Source organism: Centroberyx affinis, unplaced genomic scaffold (assembly GCF_046629955.1).
Source record: "Centroberyx affinis isolate AG114_WGS23_722 - 3 ecotype Tasmania unplaced genomic scaffold, CSIRO-AGI_Caff_v1 ptg002115l_1, whole genome shotgun sequence".
NCBI lineage: Eukaryota > Metazoa > Chordata > Actinopteri > Beryciformes > Berycidae > Centroberyx > Centroberyx affinis.
This window is the reverse complement of record NW_027280437.1, coordinates 347501-369907: the sequence shown is the minus strand read 5'-3', so window position 1 is coordinate 369907 and position 22407 is coordinate 347501. Positions and strand designations below refer to the sequence as shown.

The 22407-nt window shown below is 44.0% G+C and overlaps 2 protein-coding genes across 2 annotated transcripts in view; one reads left to right on the top strand and one right to left on the bottom strand.

Moving 5' to 3' along the window:
- The window catches only part of med30 (mediator complex subunit 30), a 29747-nt gene extending 24526 nt beyond the window's left edge, over nucleotides 1-5221 (top strand). The window contains exon 5 of the mRNA XM_071531711.1: nucleotides 3734-5221. Coding sequence (XP_071387812.1) covers nucleotides 3734-3829 — 96 coding nt within the window. The 3' untranslated portion in view covers nucleotides 3830-5221. The remainder of the gene's footprint in view (nucleotides 1-3733) is intronic.
- Nucleotides 5222-6304: 1083 nt separating this feature from the next.
- Nucleotides 6305-22407, bottom strand: part of ext1b (exostosin glycosyltransferase 1b) — a 104158-nt gene continuing 88055 nt past the window's right edge. Inside the window, exons 7-11 of the mRNA XM_071531707.1 lie at nucleotides 21379-21474; nucleotides 15279-15368; nucleotides 12734-12894; nucleotides 11530-11701; nucleotides 6305-10744 (exon numbers count right to left, since the gene is read on the bottom strand). Coding sequence (XP_071387808.1) covers nucleotides 10559-10744; nucleotides 11530-11701; nucleotides 12734-12894; nucleotides 15279-15368; nucleotides 21379-21474 — 705 coding nt within the window. The 3' untranslated portion in view covers nucleotides 6305-10558. The remainder of the gene's footprint in view (nucleotides 10745-11529; nucleotides 11702-12733; nucleotides 12895-15278; nucleotides 15369-21378; nucleotides 21475-22407) is intronic.

Here is a 22407-nt window from a genome sequence, read left to right as displayed (position 1 = left end):
AACAAACGACCCCAAAACACAAGGTTTTATGACTATAAGGAGACGGATGTTGACATCTGATAGCCAGCAGTTACTCATACTTGGAGAGCCTAGCATAACAAAATGAACTGAGAGCAAACCGCAGTCTGGACTGACGCTCACATTCAGCTCATGTGTTCTTACCTGATATGAAAACCAGAGAAGGTAAATTATGGCGAAAAGCCCAGACAAGTCCATCATGCTTAGCTGATGTTACAGGGATTGGAATCGGATTTGTGTTGACTTCTCCCACTGCCAAAATCTCTAATCTCATGGGATGACAGGTTGCCAAAACTCCAATGTCCAATAAACAAGCTACTTGTGAGTCCATGTGACTTTTGTTTACCAGACCTGGTTTGCTTGCAGTTGGGCAGCGTGAACTCAAATGAACCAAATACAAAAAAGCAACAAAGTGAACTTTTCCACTCTGGTTCGGACCAAAGAAAACAAACTGTAGGTGTGATTGCACCCTAAGTGATGTGTGTGTGCGTGTGCGTGTGCGTGTGCGTGTGCGTGTGCGTGTGCGTGTGCGTGCGCGTGCGCGTGCGCGCGCCCTCACCCTGGCCTGTCCTCTGCCCAGATGTGCCATAAGAGCACCTGAGAGCTCCCTGTGGTTGGACATCTCTCATCACCTTTACTTTACATGACCTGCCCTTCCGGCTCTCAGTCTGCGCACACACACACACACACCCACACACACACATACACCCACACACTAAACCCCTCACTTGCACACACACAAACACACACACTCACACACACACACACACTAAAACCCACAAATACACATGCAGCCACACCCACATGTTCACTCCCACACATGCACACACACCCACACACACACACACACACTCACTCACTCGCTCACTCTCCATCTTCTCTGTATGTGCCAATCTCCGTCTCCATTCCATCTCAGGTCACTGTGCTTTTCCACTCTCCTCTCCGCCAAAATGCGCCGGTGTCTGCCAGCATTTCCAGGTTATGTGAAGCAGGTAGGCAGTCTGCCAGTCTGCAGGAGGCCTTCTGAGATGGGAGCTCAGACAGCGCTTCCTTGTTTACTTTCATGAGTTGTTGACTGGCCACCCTGCCGCGGCCGACTCAGTGTCGGAACGCGTCAGAAGTACCGCGGATAGAAAAGGCATCAAAACATTATTGTAGGGCTTGGCGTTGAGTGGCAGGCAGAGAAATGAGGGAGTGCATCCTCGGGATTCCTGAAGAGATGAGGGGTGTGTGTGCGCGCGTGTTTGTGTGTGTGTGTGTGTGTGTGTGTGTGTGTGTGTGTGTGTGTGTATATATATGTGTATAACAGAGACTCTCAGAGAGCCTTCACATTCTGTCAAAAAGGTGATGGTTCAGAGATTCCTGTGCAAAATACATTTTCATCTCTGGTCCCCTCTGCCTCGTTCTCTATGGTATATCCTCAATGCCAACATTATATTATAAGTGTGAAGGATTAGAGTTACACTAATTATGAGGTTATGAATGGAATTCTATTTCCCAGAGATTCGATTGCGGAATCATTTCTGTGATATTCGCAGTCTCGTTATTCATGTATCAAGATATGCCAGTGAGCCGTTTATAATGAACGTGCTGTGATGGCTTCACTGCTCCATAGTCTAATTTTCACTGGTGGAAAAATGTGGAATTTCATGTGTGGCGTCAAAGACAATGCTCGCCGAAGACTAGGGTTTTGTGGGAATTGGCAGAATCTGATTTCAAAAGTAACAAATCTGTCTTTGAAGTCAAATTCTACCCATTTACACTCAAAAAACTAGATAAAAAAATAAATATCTCTTTGGCTCTTTTTGAAGCCACATGTAAAAATGAGACCACATCTTCACTTTTAAAAAGCACCAATGGGTTATTCTCCATTTAATGTGTTAAAAAGTCTTTGACTGAAATTACAAAGGCTCGGGGTATCATCTCATTAATACAGAGTAAATGACCGAGTTATTTCAAGACTCGCTCGTCAGAGTAATGAGGCATATCCCATATAATACACACACACACACACACACACACACACACACGCACATGCTCAGAATCAAAGTGAAAGTCAAAGAGAGAGATAGAGAGGGAGAAAGAGAGAGAGAGAGAGACGTGAACGAGAGGAGAGAGATGGAGAGTGAGAGAGAATGAGCAGCAGTGAGCGGCCCCCAGAGAGAGACACTGGAAGATTTCCAAATGTTCCACTCTGGAATATCTTCAAGGACAATCAGCTAAACAGTTGATATTAAGAGAGCTGTGTGAAATCGATTGCTCAAGGTGTTATCTGCGCTGCAAAAATGGCTGGTAATTAGTCACGGCTAAAGGAGTGTTACCGAGAGAGTGAGATGGATTTAATCTTAATAGATTTCACTGCACTGCAGATACAGTAGCTCCTGAGTGAATCCTCGCTCTATTCTTGCTGTCTCTCTCTCTCTCTCTGGCTATATGTCAGAAGAAAAGCAGTGGGGCAGGTAGCTGTGAAGGATTGCTATCGCTAAATTTGCCCAAATCTCCAAAATGTAGGTGTTTGGCCTGAGTTGATGCTCAAAGGCGGCACGCAGTTGGCAGCTGTATCTTTTCTTTATTCTGACTCTGCGGGAACGGCTCAGGAGCCATTATTTGTTTATGTATAAACCTTGGGCAGTGAGGTACTTGAGTCCGCGGCAGCTGTTGACTTAGAGATCTGGGTAGCGTATTCAGAGGTAATCGGCAGACAAACCCCTGGGTGATTGACAGGGAGATTGGACTGTTTGCTCCTCTGTGATGTACCTGTACAACCCCGAGGCAGGCCAGATGTGTTGGTTTAGAGATTAGCAGCCGCTAGGATTGATAAAGTCAACTGCAGCAGTCGGTCTCTGTGGAAAGGTAAAGAGGCCTGTGGGAAAACGAGGTGTATTGTATGTGAGGAGAAGAGATACGTGAGGTAAAAGGTAGCTTTCAAAGGTTTATTAACCCTCATCCCACACAGACTCTCCTCTAGTGTTGCCACAGTGCTGAAATAACTTGACTTTGCTTCTGATACAAGCCCAAGCATCACAATTCCCATTCTGAAATGAAATGACACTTGAATTATTTGAATACAGTAACTATTCTATCTTTGAATTAGATTGTTTTCAATGAAACCTATTTTGATAGTAATGTTGTAGGAGGAAAACTGAACCTCCAAATGTGTTTCCCATAGGAAATCTGCTGGGCAGAACTTCCTTGTCTGTTTTCCCATTCCAGCAGCAAAACAGCACGGTCATTAAAAGGGAGCATATGATTATCTTAAGTCACTTGGAGTCTGTTTTTCTGGTAATAAATGTGTGACAAACTTAATCTGTGGTTAAACAAAGTATATATTACAAAGATTTATGGCGGTAAGTGTGAATTTTATGCGTGCTGTTGATAGCATGATGCAAAACAAAGTACCAGGTATTGAAAAACTCGTTGTATACTTGTTTCTCAAATCTGGCACTGTAACATTTTTTCAATACCGTACTCTGTGCAACCTTAATATCCTCTAATAGCCAGGAATTATGTGCGTCTCCTTAGGCCATGCTCTCCATTCTTGCTTTTATAAACCTCTAAAAAACATCATTGGCTTGGACTGTTCGGTCTCGTTTAATTCGTTCCCCAGGAAAACAAGTGTGTTTTTTTCGGGGTGCCGGGTCACTCTGACATTCATACTAGTCGTTTGTTCACATCTGACTTCTTGCTTTTGTTGTTGTTGTTGTTGTTGTTACAGAAGCTGAAGCAGAAGAACCAGCAGCTGAAGCAGATCATGGACCAGCTCCGCAACCTCATCTGGGAGATCAACTCCATGCTGGCCGTCAGGAGCTGAACCCCCCCCCCCACACACACACACACACACACACACACACACACTTAGCGAGAACAATTGGCAGGAAGAAATGGTCATTAACTGGACAGTGTGACAGGGTTCCACAGACTGGCTGAGGCTGCACTTTACAGAAGAAATGGGGGCTTTGGCAATATGACCCCCCCTCCCTGAAGATGAGGGGGGGTGTTATGGGTGTGGTGGGGTGCTGATGACAAAAGTGTGGGCGATGGCAGAAAGTATTCTGTCTAGCTCCATATTCTACATTTCAGAAGACTGAGCATCATGCCTTTGAGTTAATCCGAAGAGCTGATATATTATGTTGTATGTATTTGTAGGTACTAGCTCTTCATAGAGTTTATGCCTGTAGAGACACATCGATATATTCTATTTAATCCTTATATCCTATAAGATATTTGTTACATGCCTATTTCATAGTATTGCAATCGACTGAATGGAGGTCCAAAATTTCAAAACCTACTGTTTTTATATGTTCCTTAAAAGACTTTAATGAGAAAGTTGTACTGTATGTTGTGGTAAAATCATCCAAGAGTCCTTTCGATTACATTGTATGTCTTCTGCTTTTTGTTTTTGGTAATTTGATGTAAAGCCGTCAATGTTCTGCTCCCACTGGACTTGACGTGTCATCGCGATGCCTTGTTAACCATGGGAATTCTGCTGAACTATAAATCTTGCTGTGATTGTTTGGGGTCAATGCTGTTTTGTTGCTGTATTTTTCCATACATTTGTCTGTTGTGTGTCTGTTTATAGGAGGACAGCCAGTTCAAGTGAGGGGAGTCTCTAGTCTTTGGTCTCTGTGGGCATTTCGGATTTTTAAAAAGCCTCATTTATAAACGAGAAGAGAGAGAGAGAGAAGCAAAAGAAGAATCCACAGAGGATCTACGCTCAACACAAACACAGACATGAGCTACATGCGCACACACGATCATACATACACACACACACACACACACACACACACACACATACTGTACAGCACCACTGTCGGGCCGCAGATAGGCACGAGAATATCAGTGATCAGTGTCTGCTATGGATGCGTTTAATAATTCAGAGCGAAGCCGGGGTCATATCCAAGATGTGTTATGAGGCTATTGTCCTCAGGGAGACGCAGAAGGACAGATACAGCGCTGGAGCGGCGGAGAAGCTTTCAGCAGAGTAAAAAAAAAAAATCAATGCTCTGAGTAGTGACTAATAAACCCCTCCTCAGTGGTCTAATACAGGGGTGGTTATTATATCTCCGAGGGCAACGGCGTTGAGGGACTATTATTACTGTACAAATGGAGTGTGTTCTCATTCAGCCGAGGCAGAGGTCAGGGTGGCGACTTTATTTGTCCGTGTATACTCTTGTCTGGATTGGAAAAAAAATAAAGTGAATGAAAGCGTGCAAGGCTACAATCTCGTGTTTACAGTGCTGGCGCTTGTATACATGTGTCTAATCGTGTTTGAATGAAGCCAAGATGCACACAACAACACAAACAATCCGATCCACATGTCAGCGTGTCCCCTGCTCACGTGCCTACAGCCTCCTTTCTATCACTTCAAGGAAAAATCCACCGTCAGATACTCTTAATTTGTTATGAAGTGTGAACGTGTTGCATTCAGCTGTGGGTTATATGTGTAGGTGGAGAGAGCAGTAGTGATAGCGGAGTGAGAGTTTTTCCACTCAAGAGAAGTGAGTCATTTACCTCTCACTCAAAACACAACGTGTCTCGTGGCTGCATTGCATTCTGGTCTTTTGAGGCTACTGTTGGAGGAGAAATTGGTCTCTCTGCTTCTTCTACGATGGATTATCTGTGGGAATAAGTAAAATACACCAAACAACAAAGTGGACCAAAAATTCAAGGTACATCGCCAATAGCTGTTTTGGGGTTTTGGGCCATTTGGGACAGTTTATTTGCTACTCCATCATCAAAAATTGACATTGCCATTGATGAAGTGGCCCTGTCATAACTGACGTAGCCAATTTTACAACATTGTTTTTGTGAGATATTGGAATTAAACTAAGCCCATCTTACATATCAGAATTCCTTACACTCTTATGCTTACCTTATGTTTTTTCCAAGTTTTGTCAATGTTGTTCTGGGCGTGATCGGTGAAGTCAGCCCCCCCCCCCCCCCCCAAATTGAAAAGACTTCCTGGGGAGGATACATCTGTGCATCCTCCAGGAGAAGGAGACTTTTGGGACAGCAAACGACATGGCAGCACAAACATCAGTTTCCAGGTCACAGAGGAAGGGAGGAGGTAGTGGAGGAAAGGATGAGTGATGTGTGGAGCTTTGGGATGCGCCCATAGAGGCGAGGCTGAGCAAAAAATGAATAAACACTGCTACTGGGGCATGCAAGCGTTTAATCCTATCTGCACAAAAACACACTACATACTCTAAAAGGTTTCACTACATGATATCCATGCCTGTGAACAGAGGACACACAGAGAGGCAGTTATCATCAAATATGAGTTTATTCTTTTTTTTATAAATCATTCTTACAAAATTGGCATTTTTCTATTTCATTTGTGACCTCTATAAAAGTCTTCTGTTAATTACAAGGTAGGAGGGAGGAGAAGGCATCAGGACAGCTGGGCTTGACCGAGCAAATGAGAAAGTCCTTACTGATCAACAGATACGCCTGCTGACTGGTTACGTGATACAGCCAATCGCTGATAAATAATCCCGAACAGGAAGTGGTCATGCATCGTCGTCATAGCAACAGTGTCCAAACACAGCGATGGAAACAGGGTGTTACAACAGAATGGAAGCTGTGACTCATCCAGTGTATGATTGCGGGGCGAAGACCCCACATATGCTGCTATGGCTGCCCGTCTTTTGGTAATAACAAGTCTATGACAGACAGTGCTAGCGTGTCAACAACTCAAATGTTGATAAAAGGCACAAATCAAGGACAGACAAGTATCCAGCACACACACTGCCACCGCTATAAACACCAACTGCCTGGCACATCATGGGTAAACCTTCTTCCATCTGTGTTGAGCATAGGAGGAGCATACAATGATAATTTGCATAAATTTCTCTTGATCAAAGAGGGGCAGGGGCATTTTGGATGATGCAGAGGTTTTTCCCGATGGCCCAGTTCACATCCATCACATTCTGAGCGAGTCTGGACTTGATAAACTACAGTATACCAACTGAAAGATGGAGCAGCTTCTGACGCTAAAGCAATCTGACCTGAAACAAAGCTGTGAAAGATTTAAACGCAACAGTTGTCACAGTCTCAGACTGATTATTGTATGCATGAGGGGGAAGATGTTACAGCACAATCTGAAAATGTTTCCATCTGGTTTAGGGGACCCAGCTGCTTATTATTTTCCATGTTTCAGTTGGCATAGTCCTCACTGGGGCTTTGCAATTTGACTCCCATAGAGAGCCAAGATGGCGAGGCCCAATCCAATTCCAATTCATTGGTCTATGTCATCTTTGCTTTGTGGGGAATCGAGAGTTAACCTCCGCTTTGACTCTGAAAATGTTATGTCTCTCTCGGGGAGTTCCATATGAGAAGGATGTGAGAGCGTGATAGATGTTTTCATGGAAAAACCAATGCGGGGTGAAAAATAATATGAGCAGCGTATTGGCATCTGTGTGGATTAATGTGCACAGCTTGTAGGAAATAAACTGAATAAATACCATAGACTCCCCTCAGCGATGCAGTATCATTCCTATGTTTTACGCCACGTCATCTCAAACTGTACACAGTCTGGTTTTGTGAAAATAAATATACGTTTATGTACAGTGCTGAGAGTCGCAGGGTTTTGAAATGTCTGGCGTTTTGAGTGAAATAGTCACAAGGCTGGGGAGGGGGCTCTCTTGAGATGATCAACAGCAATTCAAACAATCACAGATATAAAAGGCTTGATATGGATTCAAACAATATGGTTCTCTGAACATGAAATGGGGACCAGATGCAGACCAAGTGAGGAGGTTTTTCTTTTTTTCCCAGAATCATTTAGATGAACGCTGTCTGCCGAGAGATAGGAGGCTCACAGCGACGCCACATCAAACACAGCATAAATCTCTCCTGGCAAACAAATCACACTCCAAACTTACAGTCCTATGAGCGAAAAGTAAACACAAACAGGATATTCAAAACATGTAGTGAGAAAAAAACAGAAACATTATAGGCCTGCCAGGTTTTATATGACAAGCAGTTACTTAAACTGAGAGTAACTGCGCTGTAGCAGTAAGTGTTTGGATATGATACTTGAAAGAATGAATGTCTCCGACTTCTTGACATTGTAAAGGCCTACAACTTATTTTACATAAAACCCTTGATATGGAAAAAAAAAAAATCAACGAAAACGTAAAAGTAAACAGTCTGTGAGTGAGATGCAAACGACCACATTGAAAATGAAAATGAAAATGACGATGGTGCTGACTGAACAGCTTTGTCTGTTCAGGCGTTCTGCTCAGATCCCGTCCGACAGAAAGGCCACTAAAAGCTTGCTGCTTTCATTCAAGTGTCTGCGGACTAAAAGTCTGAGTGGACTGTCTGTGCTGCATGCAGGCCTAATGACAGCGTGTTACAGTTCGGCAATAAGCTGGCCATTTTCGCAGACAGCGGACCTCTTCAAATAGATCAACTGAAGGACAAGATAGCTGGTTATTTTTCCATTTTGATCTGTTTTTCCAATACCGCTAAGGTAATTTAAGGTGTGAACTGTCAGGCCATTTGTAGTCATGTACTGCCACAATAATGTTAATACAACAGTGTTATGAGGGGGATACAGAGGGTGAGGAGTAATGGCTGAGGATGGCCACCGTCCATCAGCAGACTGAACAGGGCCAGGCAGGGGCTGAGGGAGGGGGGTGGGGTGGCTGTCTTCCCAAGGCTAGCATTAGCTAGCAGGTCATGGTTGTGGGTCACCGCTTTCACAACACAATGGCCCATAATGTTAGAGTGTTTCATCAACTATTTGTCCCCTGGGAATGAAACAGCACTCCAAATGAAATAGGTTTACCTAATTGAACCCCAAACGTATCTCTGCCTGACAAATGGAGGAGAAAACCTTTTGTCAATTTAATGGCTCCGAGGCCTTGTGATGTATCACAAAAAAAAAAAAAAAAAAACATTACCATGGAGGGAGGAGAGCCACAGTGGAGTGACGACTAGAATATTTCAACCGGACATTTCCTCAAGAGAGCGTCTAGGCAATCCCAAATTGACACAGGCAACATAATGTGCAATAAGCAATTTTAAAGGCAGACCCTAATGTCAGTGTTCTAGAGTATGGCACTGATGCGTTCAACATTAAAATCTCTCTACAAGCACTCCTGTGAAATGACGCCGGTCACTAAAGACCTGTTATGGTCTAAATTTTATTCCATTTATTCCTGCTAGGATAGTGCTCCGAGGCCATGCAGGAGGAATAAATGGGCGAAACGAGTTTGGGTTAGAATGCAACGTTCTGCTCCATTTCATCCAGAAATGTTCATTTCGCTCATTCCAACAGAGGGAAAATGTACTCCGTTTGAGCTTATGGTTGGATGAGCCAACGTTTCAAGGCTCTACACACACACACACGCATGCACATACACACACACGCACACACAGACACACACACACACACACACACACACACACACACACACATAGAGATGAGTGAAAGTACAAAGTTTGAAGGGGAAAAAGATGATAAAAGTAGAAAAAAAAGATGAGAAAAGTACAACCGCTGTGGAGAGTATGAGAGGAAAATGGGATGTGAAACGAGATATGTTTTTCTAACTTATCTTAGCGATAACAGGGGACCAGATAGACCATTATAAGAGCCATTATCAGCACATCAAGGAACGAGCCACAGTCAGACAGTCAGGATGTTTTGAAACTGGCTCAAGGATGTGTGTTGAAGGCTGAGAATATCAGGAAACAGCAGTGGCTTTGCTATTCAAACCATGTCAGGCCATCGTAATCATAGGTTGGACAATGTTTACCTTTTCTGCCTTAAAACATATTAAAAATGGTGACGTTCTGATTCCAGACCTCTCAATCTCATCAGTAATGACAGAAGGCTGATTTGTACAGAAATCAAACCAACTAAAGAACAGGGTTTCCCAGGGTGTAAAGCAGGGGCTGGTAGTGAGTCCAGTAGCAAGTCCTGATGCAGACTGGGGGAGGTGGGCTAGGGTGGGTCACAGGGTTTGGGGTGTGTGTGCAGTGGGTGTGGATGGGGCAGCCAGACCAGTAGGAATGGGACCTGTGGCGGGCGGGGTTGCCAGGTGGGTTGCCAGGTTTTGCGATCGCGGACACCTTCCCTCTTCTACCGTCCTGCGCATGTGCCGAGAGAGCAGGAAAGTCAATGTCATCCTTGTTCGTTTTGTGGCATTCATACAAAAAAATATTCTATCCAAGAGTTCTCATCGTCAGTAGTGAGTTCTGCGTGTTTGCACATTGCGAACATACAGTACTGTTTGGCGTTTGGCATGTCCATCAGTTTGTGTACTTCTCTTTGTCTGTCTGTGTTTGTACTGTGTGTTTGTGTTTTTTCGTATCCAGACGCCATCTGCTTGTTTCCTCTTTATCTCTCCCCACGTCAAGTCCTGGCAGCAGCGGCGCTGTGGTCATTGGCAATGTGCTGAGTGGAAGACAGAGCTGTAGCGCCCCCTATCCATCCTGCTGTAGTCCTACTACTCTTTCTGCTCTCTACCGAGTCTCTCTCTCTCGCCTCCCCCTGCGCGGGGTCTCCCCCCAGGGGGCGCCGGTCCTGTCAGAGCCTCTCGATGTCCCTGTATTTCTTGCGGAGGATGGAGACCTGGTCCTTGAACAGGACGGGGTCCAGTCTCATCTGGGAGTGGACCAGCGGCATGGCGCCAAACCAGCTGGCGAACTTGTTCATGCAGGTCTGCCGCTGGGCGAAGTGGTCCGGGTCGGCCCAGCGGGACGCTCTCGACGACTGGAGGGAGTGAAGAAGAGGACAGACGTGTTAGTGCTATAGATCAGGGATGCAGACGGTGATGACATATTAGATGACGAAGATTGACGTTAATAATAATCATCTCTATAAGTCATTGGCTCAATCACATAGTCCAACTGCAGACACTATGACAAGACAAACCCATTAAAGAATCAAGATTGACGTTAATAATAATCTTGCCGTGTCTCTCAATAAATCATCAGCTTGATCACATTCTATATTTGATGGGCAATGTGATGATAGGCATCAGCTGGAGAACCACTGCAAGACTGACATGCTTATATCTCTCCATTGTAAGTGATTGCTCCTGTTTACCAATGGGCTGCACCAAAGAATTTGAAGAGAATAATTCATCCTGCGTATGAAGCAACAAGAGTTCATTCCATCTTAAAGGCCGTGACACACGGGGAAATGGAAAGCAAAAATATTGCCTGAAACATGAAAGGGGATTTATAAAAGGGAGGAACAAAATCAATGTGGATTACAAAATGTGGCTACTTTGTATCTGAGGTCGTAAGATAGCTAATAGTTGAATCACATCCTGTAATGACTTTTTCTTTTCATGCAAGTCATTTTGGAAGAATAGGTTTCCATTTTCACAACTGGCAGCCATCCCATTTTGGAATAGCAAACTCTTTTAAGAAACACTGCTACACACTGACGACGGTCATCTACATCAAAGATTGATCCAGGTGTGAGGAGGTTTTCAATGTTCTTTCTGTAGAATAAAAACTCAGTGGATTATTCCACTTTGCACTCCCTACCTGTCCCATCATGGTCTCCTTGTACTGCTTCTTCTGGGTGACCTTGATGGGCGGCAGCTTGGTGACGGCAGAGACCAGGAAGTTCATCAGGATGTCCTCGCAGTTGGCCAGCTGGTCCACCATGCTCTTCAGACTACCGGGCAAGAAGTTGGTGTACAGGTAGTGGTAGTACCTGAGGGTGAAAGAAGGGGGAAAAAAATGAAGTAAGGGAAGAAGAGGGACAGAGTGAGAGAAGAATTAGAGGGAAGGAAGAGAGAGGCAGAGTAAACAAGACTCTGATCTGGCTGTCAGTGCATCCCGGTGGTTTCAGGTCACAGGTTCAATCCTCATGACAGCCGATGTGTCCATCAGTGCGTCTACTCCAAGAACTGCGCAGACAACTCCCTTTAAATGTAACACAATTTTCAGACATCTCTAAGTTCACGGTTAACGCCCGCGGAAAGAACTATGGATTTAGTCCCATTTCATCGAGCAACTGACTGATTACTCAAGTTCCTGGATGGATTGAATGGCTGACTTATTGAAAGTGATTGAGCGTCTGGCTGGAGTGATTGGCTGACTTTAGCTTAATGGACTGCTCCCATCACAGCTGACTGAAGCCGTATTAGAGCTGACAGGGCCTTGGTACCACTAAATGGAGGAACTGTGGAACACTGTGTAGCGGACAAATTGACTTTTTTTTTGGATAAAATATTCCCAATGTCAAAACATCGGTTTCCCGTGGCTGCGCTACGCCGAACATCACACTTGCTTTCATGATCTACAGATCAGCGCATCAAAGTGTTGCATCAAAAGAAAGACGACTGAACACTGGAGAACAGACTGGAACAGAGCTGTGATCCCCATACAACAGAACAGGAGTAAAGAGCATAAAAGATAACAGCGGAGCTAAAAAGAGACACACTGAGCAATGCCTTACATAGACAAACAGCTGTGTTGTGACAATTTTGTTTTAAACATCAAATGTCATGATTTGGGTTTTGATTTCATAACAACTTAAACTGACTGATGCTTTAGCCACTTTGGCAATGGTTTTACTTTTTGTCGGGGCAGGAGAGAAAGTTTGAAGTTATTTTTCCTCACTTTCACTGCATGGCTTTGTGGGGCAGAGCTGAAACTGAGCGAAGAAGAAGAAGACAAGAAGAGACGAGGAGAGGAGAGGAGAGAGGAGGAGAGAAGAGTGTAAGTCTGTCCAGCACTCTACCTGTGGTAGATGGCGGCCCCAGTCAGCACCATGGAGTAGTCGTTGGTCCACTTGGACGTGTATCCCCAGCGCTCCTTGTTGCTGTCCCAGAAGTGGCTGCGGGCCGGATAGCCAACGAGACGCTCCGGGAAACTCTGCCACACGGTGAAGGCGAAGTCCACCTGGACACAGAGAGAGACAAGACAGTCAGAGAGGTGTGGAGGGTGCACACCTTCTTACAAACATATCTTCATCTGACATATTACTATTACTGAAGTTATTAGCCACCTTGAACCCTTTACTTACATTTTAAGCTTGAATTTTTGAAATGTTCAGCAACAAAATATAGATAAGATATTTTTTCAAGATATTTTTTGGAATGAAACTCTTCATATGTATAATGTAAGCAAACAGAAGCGCAGAGTGACAGTCACATAGAGAGAGAGAGAGAGAGAGAGAGAGAGATCACACAGAGAAATCACAAAGGAATCACACGCTCAAAAACTTTTCAGTGAACAAACAACAGAGAGAAGAATCTCATCAAACAAAAACACATCTTAAGTTGCTGCATGCGGCAAACGTCTGTGGCATAGATCAAAGCGTTTAATCAAATAATTAGACGAAAACTTCAAAAAGGCCTCAGCAGCCCGACAAACAGAGCGAGTCTGGATTACACCACATAATACCACACTATACTGCACCAAGAGAGTGTTTTATATAAGGGGCATTGAAGTCGAAATCCACCCTAAAACAGAATTCACATCACTTCTTTGATCTTGGACAGTTTCGCCAGGATCTGTGCATATGAAGTCTCTCCCAAAGATAGGAAAAGAAGAAGAGCTCAGACTCTTATGTGTGATGCCATCAAGCTACACGTGTTGCTGCACTGTGTCGTCTTGTTGCACTGTTTTGTTTTGTATTGTCTCAGTGGATGAAACCCTCAGAGTGCAGGAAGGAGAGGAGGAATATTTTGTTCCCGATGTGAGACCAAAAATCCTTAAAATGCACCGCTGTCCCATTTTGCCACTTGTCACTTTTAAAGTTGACGCTGCAGGTTTTATATGATGTGAGGGGCGGAAGGGGGGGGGCTTGTTTAAAAATCTGTTATGGTATTATTTGTTGGACTGCCATGAAGTAATCACAGACAATATGTTGTTTTCCAGGAAGTAAAATTAAAGATATTTTGATTGAAAATATTTTTTTTTTTTAAATGTTTTTGGCATGTATTGTTAAATAGGTATACGTTATGATATGGGACACTAGCTAACAAAACATTTTTCCTTTCATTGGTATGTGCCTTAGCCAGCTAAGCCACCAGGATGGCAACATGCTCTTCTTTAACGCTATTAGTACCTCTATTAAATAAATATTTGGGTGTAAGAGTTGAAAAAAATACTGCCAACACTTTATTCCATGACGGCTGTGCCAGTGTACTGACCTATGAATTAACTAATGGAAAAGGACTGTTAGGACATATTACTGTGTCAGCTTAATGAAATGTGGTGAGATTGTGATGTGGCTTTGGGTAGCAGGTTACTGGTTGTACTAATACGGTGCTAACACAGTGCTACTGTGTTTTTAAACTAGTTTTCCATATGTTAATACACAGATTTATACAGGAATAAAGCCACTGTGAAGTCAAACTTTTAAAACGGAGCTCCAGCAATGATCTCAAACAGTTGCAGTCTAGTTCTCTGGATTCTAACTTTGGGATTTGTTTGTGTTCGCGATCCAACTGTTGGAGATCACAAGTTCATCGGAATAGCATGTGTCGATTCGGTTTTTGGGCTGGATTTTCCCTTCGACGCCAGCTCTGCCTTGCCATCTTGATCCTCCACACAAACAGTCTTTATGAGATCTAATTCTACACTGTTCAAAGCAGCATCTGGCTTCGCATGGTGTCGCGCCAAATTGTGTCCCCTGGAAAAACACAAGAACAGTCCCTACAGCGAGGGGAACAAAACTGCCCGTAATAGTGCTGTTCTCAAAATGCAAGGATTTGGGAGGTGCAACATGATTACAAGCGGCAATTGTAAGAAGTGGGAGATGGAAAGAAAGGGAGAAAGAAAGAGAGAGAGGAAGAGAGAGGTAGAAAGACAAGGAAGAAGGGAAAAGTAAGGCAGAGTGGGAGTGAAAGTTACACTAGTTTAGGCGATGAAAGTATGGAGCTGCAGAGAGATAAGTTCAAAACACAAGGGAGCGAAAGAGGGAGAGAGATTAAAAAAAATAAAAAAATAAGGGAAAAATGCGATCAGAGAGTTGCATTTGGGACAGAGAGACAGTTTGTAACTCTGTGTTGTCTCAAGAGGCCCAGCCTATTGAGAGAGAGGAGAAACAGGGAGAGAGAGAGAGATAGAGGGAGAGAAAGATAGAGAGAGAGAGAGGGAGAGAGAGTCTGTATCACTGTTTCATACTGACGCAGTGCTGCATAAAACAGTAAAGCAGCCTAGAGCCATGCCAGCGGTGACGTCATCAGCCCCATCAGCAGCAACGTAACATGCAGAAGAGCGAGAGGTTCTATTCTATTCTATTGGATTCTATTCTGTTCTATTCTACAGTAGCGTACCTCTGTGGTGGAAAGCACGGTGTCTTCGTCCAGGCTGAGGACAGCGTCGGTCACGATGGTCTCGTAGGGCAGGAAGCGGCTGCTCATCACCTGCAGGGGGAGCCACAGGGGGGCAGAGGGTTAAAACCAGAGGGATTAGACTGAATAGAGGAGGATCCCCCCCCCCCCCATCACAACAGCATTCCTGCATTATCATTTGGCTTGAACACATTAACATGGCTGAAAGAGCAAATGGAGACTGGGACGTTGAGGGTGGGGTGGGGGTGGGGGTGGAGTCTGATGAAGTAAGAGGAAAACAAATGAAACGGTGTACCTGTTCTCTTCCTGTATAATTTTGCTAATTTAACACAGTGTGCCGGAGTTTATTCATATGCAAAATGGCTCTCATTGAACTTTTGATGTTAATGTTTCCGTGGAATTAAGTGTTTGAGGCTGATGTGTTACCATGGCATCGCTCGTTGAAAATTACAATGGCAATTGTGTTGCACAGTCATCGTCTTATGTGTTGTCCACAAATGAAGCTGTTCCACTTTCCTTCATAGCACCATCAAAGCTCTGCGGCAGCGATCCAAGGTTTAGTCAAAGAGATGACTGGGACTGGACCAGGAAGTGTCCTACATATCCATTTTAATACTGAGATGGGTATCATCCAAAATCCTTTCAGGTACACACAATTTAATCTAGTTTGTTTTTAGTTAAATTCCAATATGAGATATCCACCATCCTAAGATGTTTGCTTAAAAATAACTGTGTTTTTGACAATATAATCATCTGTATTTTTGAAATATTTACTCAAATCACTCAATTTCTGGTAGGTAATTTTTGGCAAAAATGGATATAGCATTTTGGAATGAAACCCTTGATGTGTGACACCCTGGTTCCACATACTATTACAATTTAGACCCTTTTGCCCCCAATATCTATATTTTTTCATCGATCCCTCACACATTTCAGAGGGATTTGGATAGAGGGAGACAATAAGCCACAATGTCAACATACAGTTGTGCACAGCGCACCGTGAAGATCAGAAAATGGCACTTACTCTAAGCCATGGCATTAACACAGTATACTCTGCCGCATGCTAATTCCCGGCCTTTTTAAAACTGAAGTACACTATTCCCCTGCTTTCAACAGTATTCGAGTTCTGCGAGCGCAAGCTAAAACGAGTTTCCATTACTGTTGCAGTGCAGTCCTTCCTTTTTAAATCAATAAACACACACTCACACATATCTGCACCCAGACACATACGTGCCAGAGTGAGTCATCTGTCCTACATGTGGCACACTCTCTCTCTCTCCTCTCTCCCAGTGTTGAAAACTGAATATATACGGCGGATGAAACCAAACTGTATTATACATGACGGTCCTGGAATATTTACATCTCGCAGGGAGAGTGATGGTGGCGGACGGGCGGAAAGATCAACATCTTGAGGATATTTAGACGGGAAGCCTTTCGTCTGTTCCTGCGATGAAAGGCACCCAGAGGAGAAAACAACAGCCTCTCGCCGGGGAGAGTGTGTGTATTGTAAACTGGATCTTCCCTAGAACTCAAACAACCTCTCACATACACGTACAGCTCACAAATGAGTAGCTATAAGGGAATACAGAGCCATAACACCCACAGAGATACACACACACACAGCCGCCCACTGCCTGGAAAGCGTTCCTGTAAAGCTCTGCAGGTCAAGCCACTGGAAGAATCCGTGTCCTTTGAAACGCCACCTGTTAGAAGAAGTCTCGGCTTTGCGAGTCGAACACACATTTGACCTCTTTTCACTCAACACTTCTTCATTACGACTCCTTCTATGGCCGAGTGCAGCAACAAATATCAACAAATACGCTCATATCAAAAAATACATGGCTTTCCTGGCAATGCTGGGTGAAGCTTATTATCGTTCTCATTCTTCCTAAACACCTACTCATCGTTTTGTGCCTCTCTCTCTCTCTCTGTTGAGTCCTGATACACAAAAGTCCCCCTTTTATGCATTCATCCTGCATTAATACATTCATTCATTCATTTTCTCCATCTGCTTAATCCTTTTGAGGGCTGTGGGGGGCTGGAGCCTATCCCAGCATGCACTGGGCAGACAGCAGAGAGACACCACGGACAGGTCGCCAGTCTGTAACAGGGCTGACACAGATAAGACAGACCATCACGCTCACATTCACACCTCTCAGCAATTTAGAGTCTCCAATCCAAATGAACAGCATTTCTTTGGAGTGTGGAAGGAAACCCAGGAGAACATGAAAAGAAGAAAACATATATCATTATATTACATAATATTGCCTATTGTACAACCCCTGTTCTGTATTAATCTAAGAGTGGACAGCACAAAGAAACCTGGGACAGAAACCTGTGTGTAATAACTGTAATTAATACACACAGAAACCTGTGCGTAATAACTGTATTTAATACACACAGAAACCTGTGTGTAATAACTGTATTTAAGATATTTTAATACTGTTTAAATCCATCAAATTGAGATCATTTAAGACATTTTCAGACCAACAAATGAGTCAGTATTGAATTAAAACAACAAAATACACAGCTTTCCTGAGCTCCCTCTTAACTTTACATGTGTTTGCCTGTGTCTCACTCTCGTTGCCACACACACACACACACACACACACACACACAGTGCGTCCTGACAGCGCTGCAGAGGCTGATGTCAGCGGTCGCCCAGTCAAGTGCCGTCTAATTTTCCTCTCTCTGCAAAACACTCCAAAGGCAACAACGGCTGCGGACTGGTTATATTCTGACAGAGTGGAAGAGCCGAGGTGCGTGAGTGACAGTCGTGTTTACACAGAGAGAGAGAGAGAGGGGGGGAGAGGGGAGAGAGAGAGAGAGAGAGAGAGAGAGAGAGAGAGAGAGAGGAAAGAGGAGAGTTTACCTCCCTCTCATTCCCAGCGAGGCCTCTCTGTGTCATTACCAATGTCATCTTAAACAGGCAAAAAAAAGAGAAACAAAACAATCCCTTCTTTCCCCTGCTCTATTCTCTCCACTTGTTTTTTCACAGTTTTCCACTGATGTGGTGGGAAAAAGGCTGGGAAAGAGAGAGACTAACAGCGAATAAGACGGAGAGAATACCAGTGAAGAAGAGGGAGAGAGAGGAAGAGAGACACTCGTAAAGTTTGCTTGATTGTCTATGTTTCTTTTGTCTTCTGTTGTTAATGTTATTGCTGTTTTGTTTTGTTTTGGCAATGTGGGAAACATCTTACCATGCCAATAAAGCTTTTTGAATTGGACTGAACTGAAGAGAGAGAGAGAGAGAGAGAGAGAGAGAGAGAGAGAGAGAGAGGGAGAGAGAGAGAGAGAGAGTGAGGAGTGAAGAAAATAGAAAAGAATAGGGAGAGAGAACAATAGAGAATAAGAAGTGATAGTGAGAGAAAGAGTAACGAAGAGGACAGCAGCAAACAAGAGGGAGAGAGAGCGAGGCAGAAAGAGACAAAGAGCGAGAGAGAGAGAGAGAGCAGGAGCATAATGGAGAGAATAAGAGGGAAGAAGGGAGAGGGAACTAAAGAGTGTAAGATAATGAGAGAAATGGAGAGCGAGAAGAGAGAAGAAGACAATGAGAGAGAGAGAGAAAGAGAGAGGGAGGGAGGGAGAGAGAGAATAAGAGGCTGGTGTTTCCACCCCCAGATGGTTTGTAATGTTAGAAGTGCGACATATTAGCCTGGGGCTTCCTGGTGCTCTCCAGGAATGTGAGCTCTTACAGCAGGAATCTGCCTCCAGCACTTCACCTCCTCTCTAAAGGACAGGAGAGGAGGAGAGAGGAGGAGAGAGAGGAGGAGGAGAGAGAGAGAGAGAGAGAGAGAGAGAGAGAGAGAGAGAGAGAGAGAGAGAGAGAGGGAGAGAGAGAGTGGGAGGGAGGGAGGGAGGACCACCAGTGTGTGTAAACCATATTAAGCACTGCTGGGGAGCTCACATGGCTTAACCCAACAGTCATAAAACCAGCTTGTGACCACCGTGCCAGTGAGAGAGAGAGAGAGAGAGAGAGAGAGAGAGAGAGAGAGAGAAAGAGAGAGAGAGGGGAGAGGGTTAAACCGTAAAGCAGAAACAGGCCAACGCTGTCGGGGGCGAGGAAGAGGAAAGAGGAAGAAATCGAGAGAGAGAGAATGAGAAAGAGAAGGATATAGTATGCAAGGAAGAAAAGGAGGTGGAGAGGAAAGATAAGATACTAAGATAATGAGAAAGAAAGAGATGGAGAAGGTGACAGGGTGATGGAGAGAGGGAGCAAGAGGATGAAAGAGAAGGAGAGAGAGAGAGAGAAAGAGAGAGAGAGAGAGGATAAGTGAGAGAGGCAGGAAAAAGGCGAGAGGGATAAAAAGCTCCCTCTCTCCCTCTGTGGGGTGGAGGAGCACAGCTTGGCTCGCCACGGTAAACAACGAACCCGCCACAAGCACAACAAACCACAGGCTGCCTGGCACACACACACACACACACTTATACACACACACTTATACACACACAAACATACCACCAGTATGCTAAGCCTGTTCCGCTCGCTGTCACGGACAACAACCCTCCCGCTGTGATTGACAGCTTGGGAGAAATCACTCTCAGACGCGGCGAGAGGTAAACCTTAAGCCCCGCCCACCGCTGGGTGACTGACATTGATGTGAAAACCACTCGGTTTGATTGGCAGGTGAAGTTAAGTGGACGTGATCGAGAGCAAGAAGACAGTGATGGACGAGGCTGACCTCGGACCACAGAGAATACTGATGAGCGTTCAGATCCTTCCCCCCTTTTCCCAGTTTGAATCCTGAATATTTAGCTTGGAAATTGCCAAACTGAGCCCAGATCAGCGTTTATGACCCATCACCTGCCCTGCACTCTTCCTGTGTGTCAACGCTTGACCTTTGACTCCTAAAAGGGGAGGTCGCCGGGAAGTCTAGATAAACATGGCGACCCCTTTAAAGGGGTTGAGATGTTGGTGTAAAAGGCCTAATAAGGTTGTCATAATAAATGCCATGGAGGTATGCTGGGCTCCGTCTTCTGTCTGACGCAGGGTTAACTAAGCAAAACAAAAAAAAGTTTCTGTTATGACAATGTCAGTCATAAGACCAGAGCCGCTGAGGAGAGAAAAAAACAACCAAACAAAAAAAAAATCTCCAAATGAAGACTTCCACTCCAAAACGAGATGCTGAGAAAATTGACGCCTACTTGTACAAAACGATTTTTAAGCACATTAAAGCTTAAAGAGTGATATTTGAATCTGGTTCTGGTTTTTAATCTGTGTTCTTGAAAATAAAAAGTTACACATTTGAAAATCTTCAAATATGTACAGTAACTTTTAGATATAGATTTTTTAAATTATACAATGGATTTTGAATGGGTGCATGGATGCTAGGCACATAAAGAAAACATAAACATTTTCAAACCAATTAAAAAACTATTAAAATACTCAGTTACAATGATTTCACACAGCAGGAATGAGAAAACCTTGTACCTCCAATTTTGGTGATTTGATTTAAATTGAAGGATTACATGTTCCTCTGGTGCTTATGAAAACCTTTCAAAACCCATTGGATAAACTGAAAAATGCATGATGGTCAAGCTAAAAATGGAACAGGAATAGCTGTTGTCACTGTTCCAATGCTGTAAGTTGTCTGCAGGGCTTTTCATTTATTGTACATCCCTAATTATGCTTTTATATACGCTGTATATTTATATTACAATTCAAACTGATTTCTACAGAGAGTCTTCAGTTTCTTAGATATTTGGTCATAATTCTTACAAAAAAAACACAAACCCAATTCATGCTGCTGTGTATATACTCTTACAAACTTTCCCAACAGTATCCATGTCTGTGGCTTTCAGCGCTTTTTTCCAATGTACATTATTTACATTATTGAGCTTTAATTAAAAACACACAAACTGTTCTTTAATGGCATCACTGCAGGGCAAATCGAAACTCATTAACGCTCAGCAACTCTTAAACTAAATGATTTGCAAGATACTTTTACAGTTTTGGGATACGTATCAAATGAGCTACATAAGTCAAGAATGATAGTGATCCTCTGTGGTAACTTGAGAGCAAGATAATGTGTGTGTGTGTGTGTGTGTGTGTGTGTGTGTGTGTGTGTGTGTTCAGCCTCACCTTATTCTCTCCCTCGATGACGATGACGGGCACTGAGGTGGCAGGCCAGCGGTGCTTAGCAGGGAGAGGCTTGTCACAGTTCCACAGGACAATGATCTGAAGTAAAGAAAGAAAGAAAGAGAGAAAGAAAGAAAGAAAAGGAAGAAAAGAAAGAAAGAAAGAAAGAAAAAAAGAAGGAAGAAAGAAACAAACAAACAAAGAGGAGGGGAAAAAAAAGGTTTCATAAGAATTAGTTATATTACCTGTACCCATTTTCACGCTGCATCTAATTTGATTCTTAACGTCTCCTCCTCTAATCACACTAACATCTCGCCGCACACTTCCGAGCTCGTTACTGCATCAATCCAGTGAACATGTGACATTTGCGTGGCATTGCGGCCAGCAAATGCCACCTTGTTAGGGGCGCTATTGAATGTTAAAGAGCCAGAAGGGCAACTGAAGCGATAAAATAGTTCCAATTACGCGGGTCCGGTGGCTCCGGAATGGCTTCTAGAATTCCGAGATGTAGCTACGGTTTGTAACCAATCAGATCACATCGTTACATGGAGGCCTCCAGCTCCGTATCCAATTACAACAAGTTGCTGAACATGCTTTGCAGCCATTATGATCAAGCTGTGCAACATGTATGACTTGCATATCCAATCAGATGACGTTTTTGCACAGGCGACTGTTTTTCCGCGGCCAATCAGATCATGTTACACGTGCAGGACTGATGTTCTCCAGCCAGTCAAACCATGTTTTATACAGAAGACTGCTGTTCAGCGCCCGGCGAGGCAGCAGACATGTAAATTACACCCGGAGTTAACCTTGCCCATCCACTGCAGGCTGACGGCAGACCTCATGAATGTTTGACGAGGAGCACACTACACACAACACTCGCCTCTGACCTTACACACACACACACACAGGCTACATTCTCTCTTTTCAGCCTTCTCTTCCTCTGTTTCTTTCAGTGTTTTCCCCAGCTGACTGAAGATAATGGCGACAGAGAGACAGCCTGGTTCCTCGCCCCTGTTAATCACTCCTTTA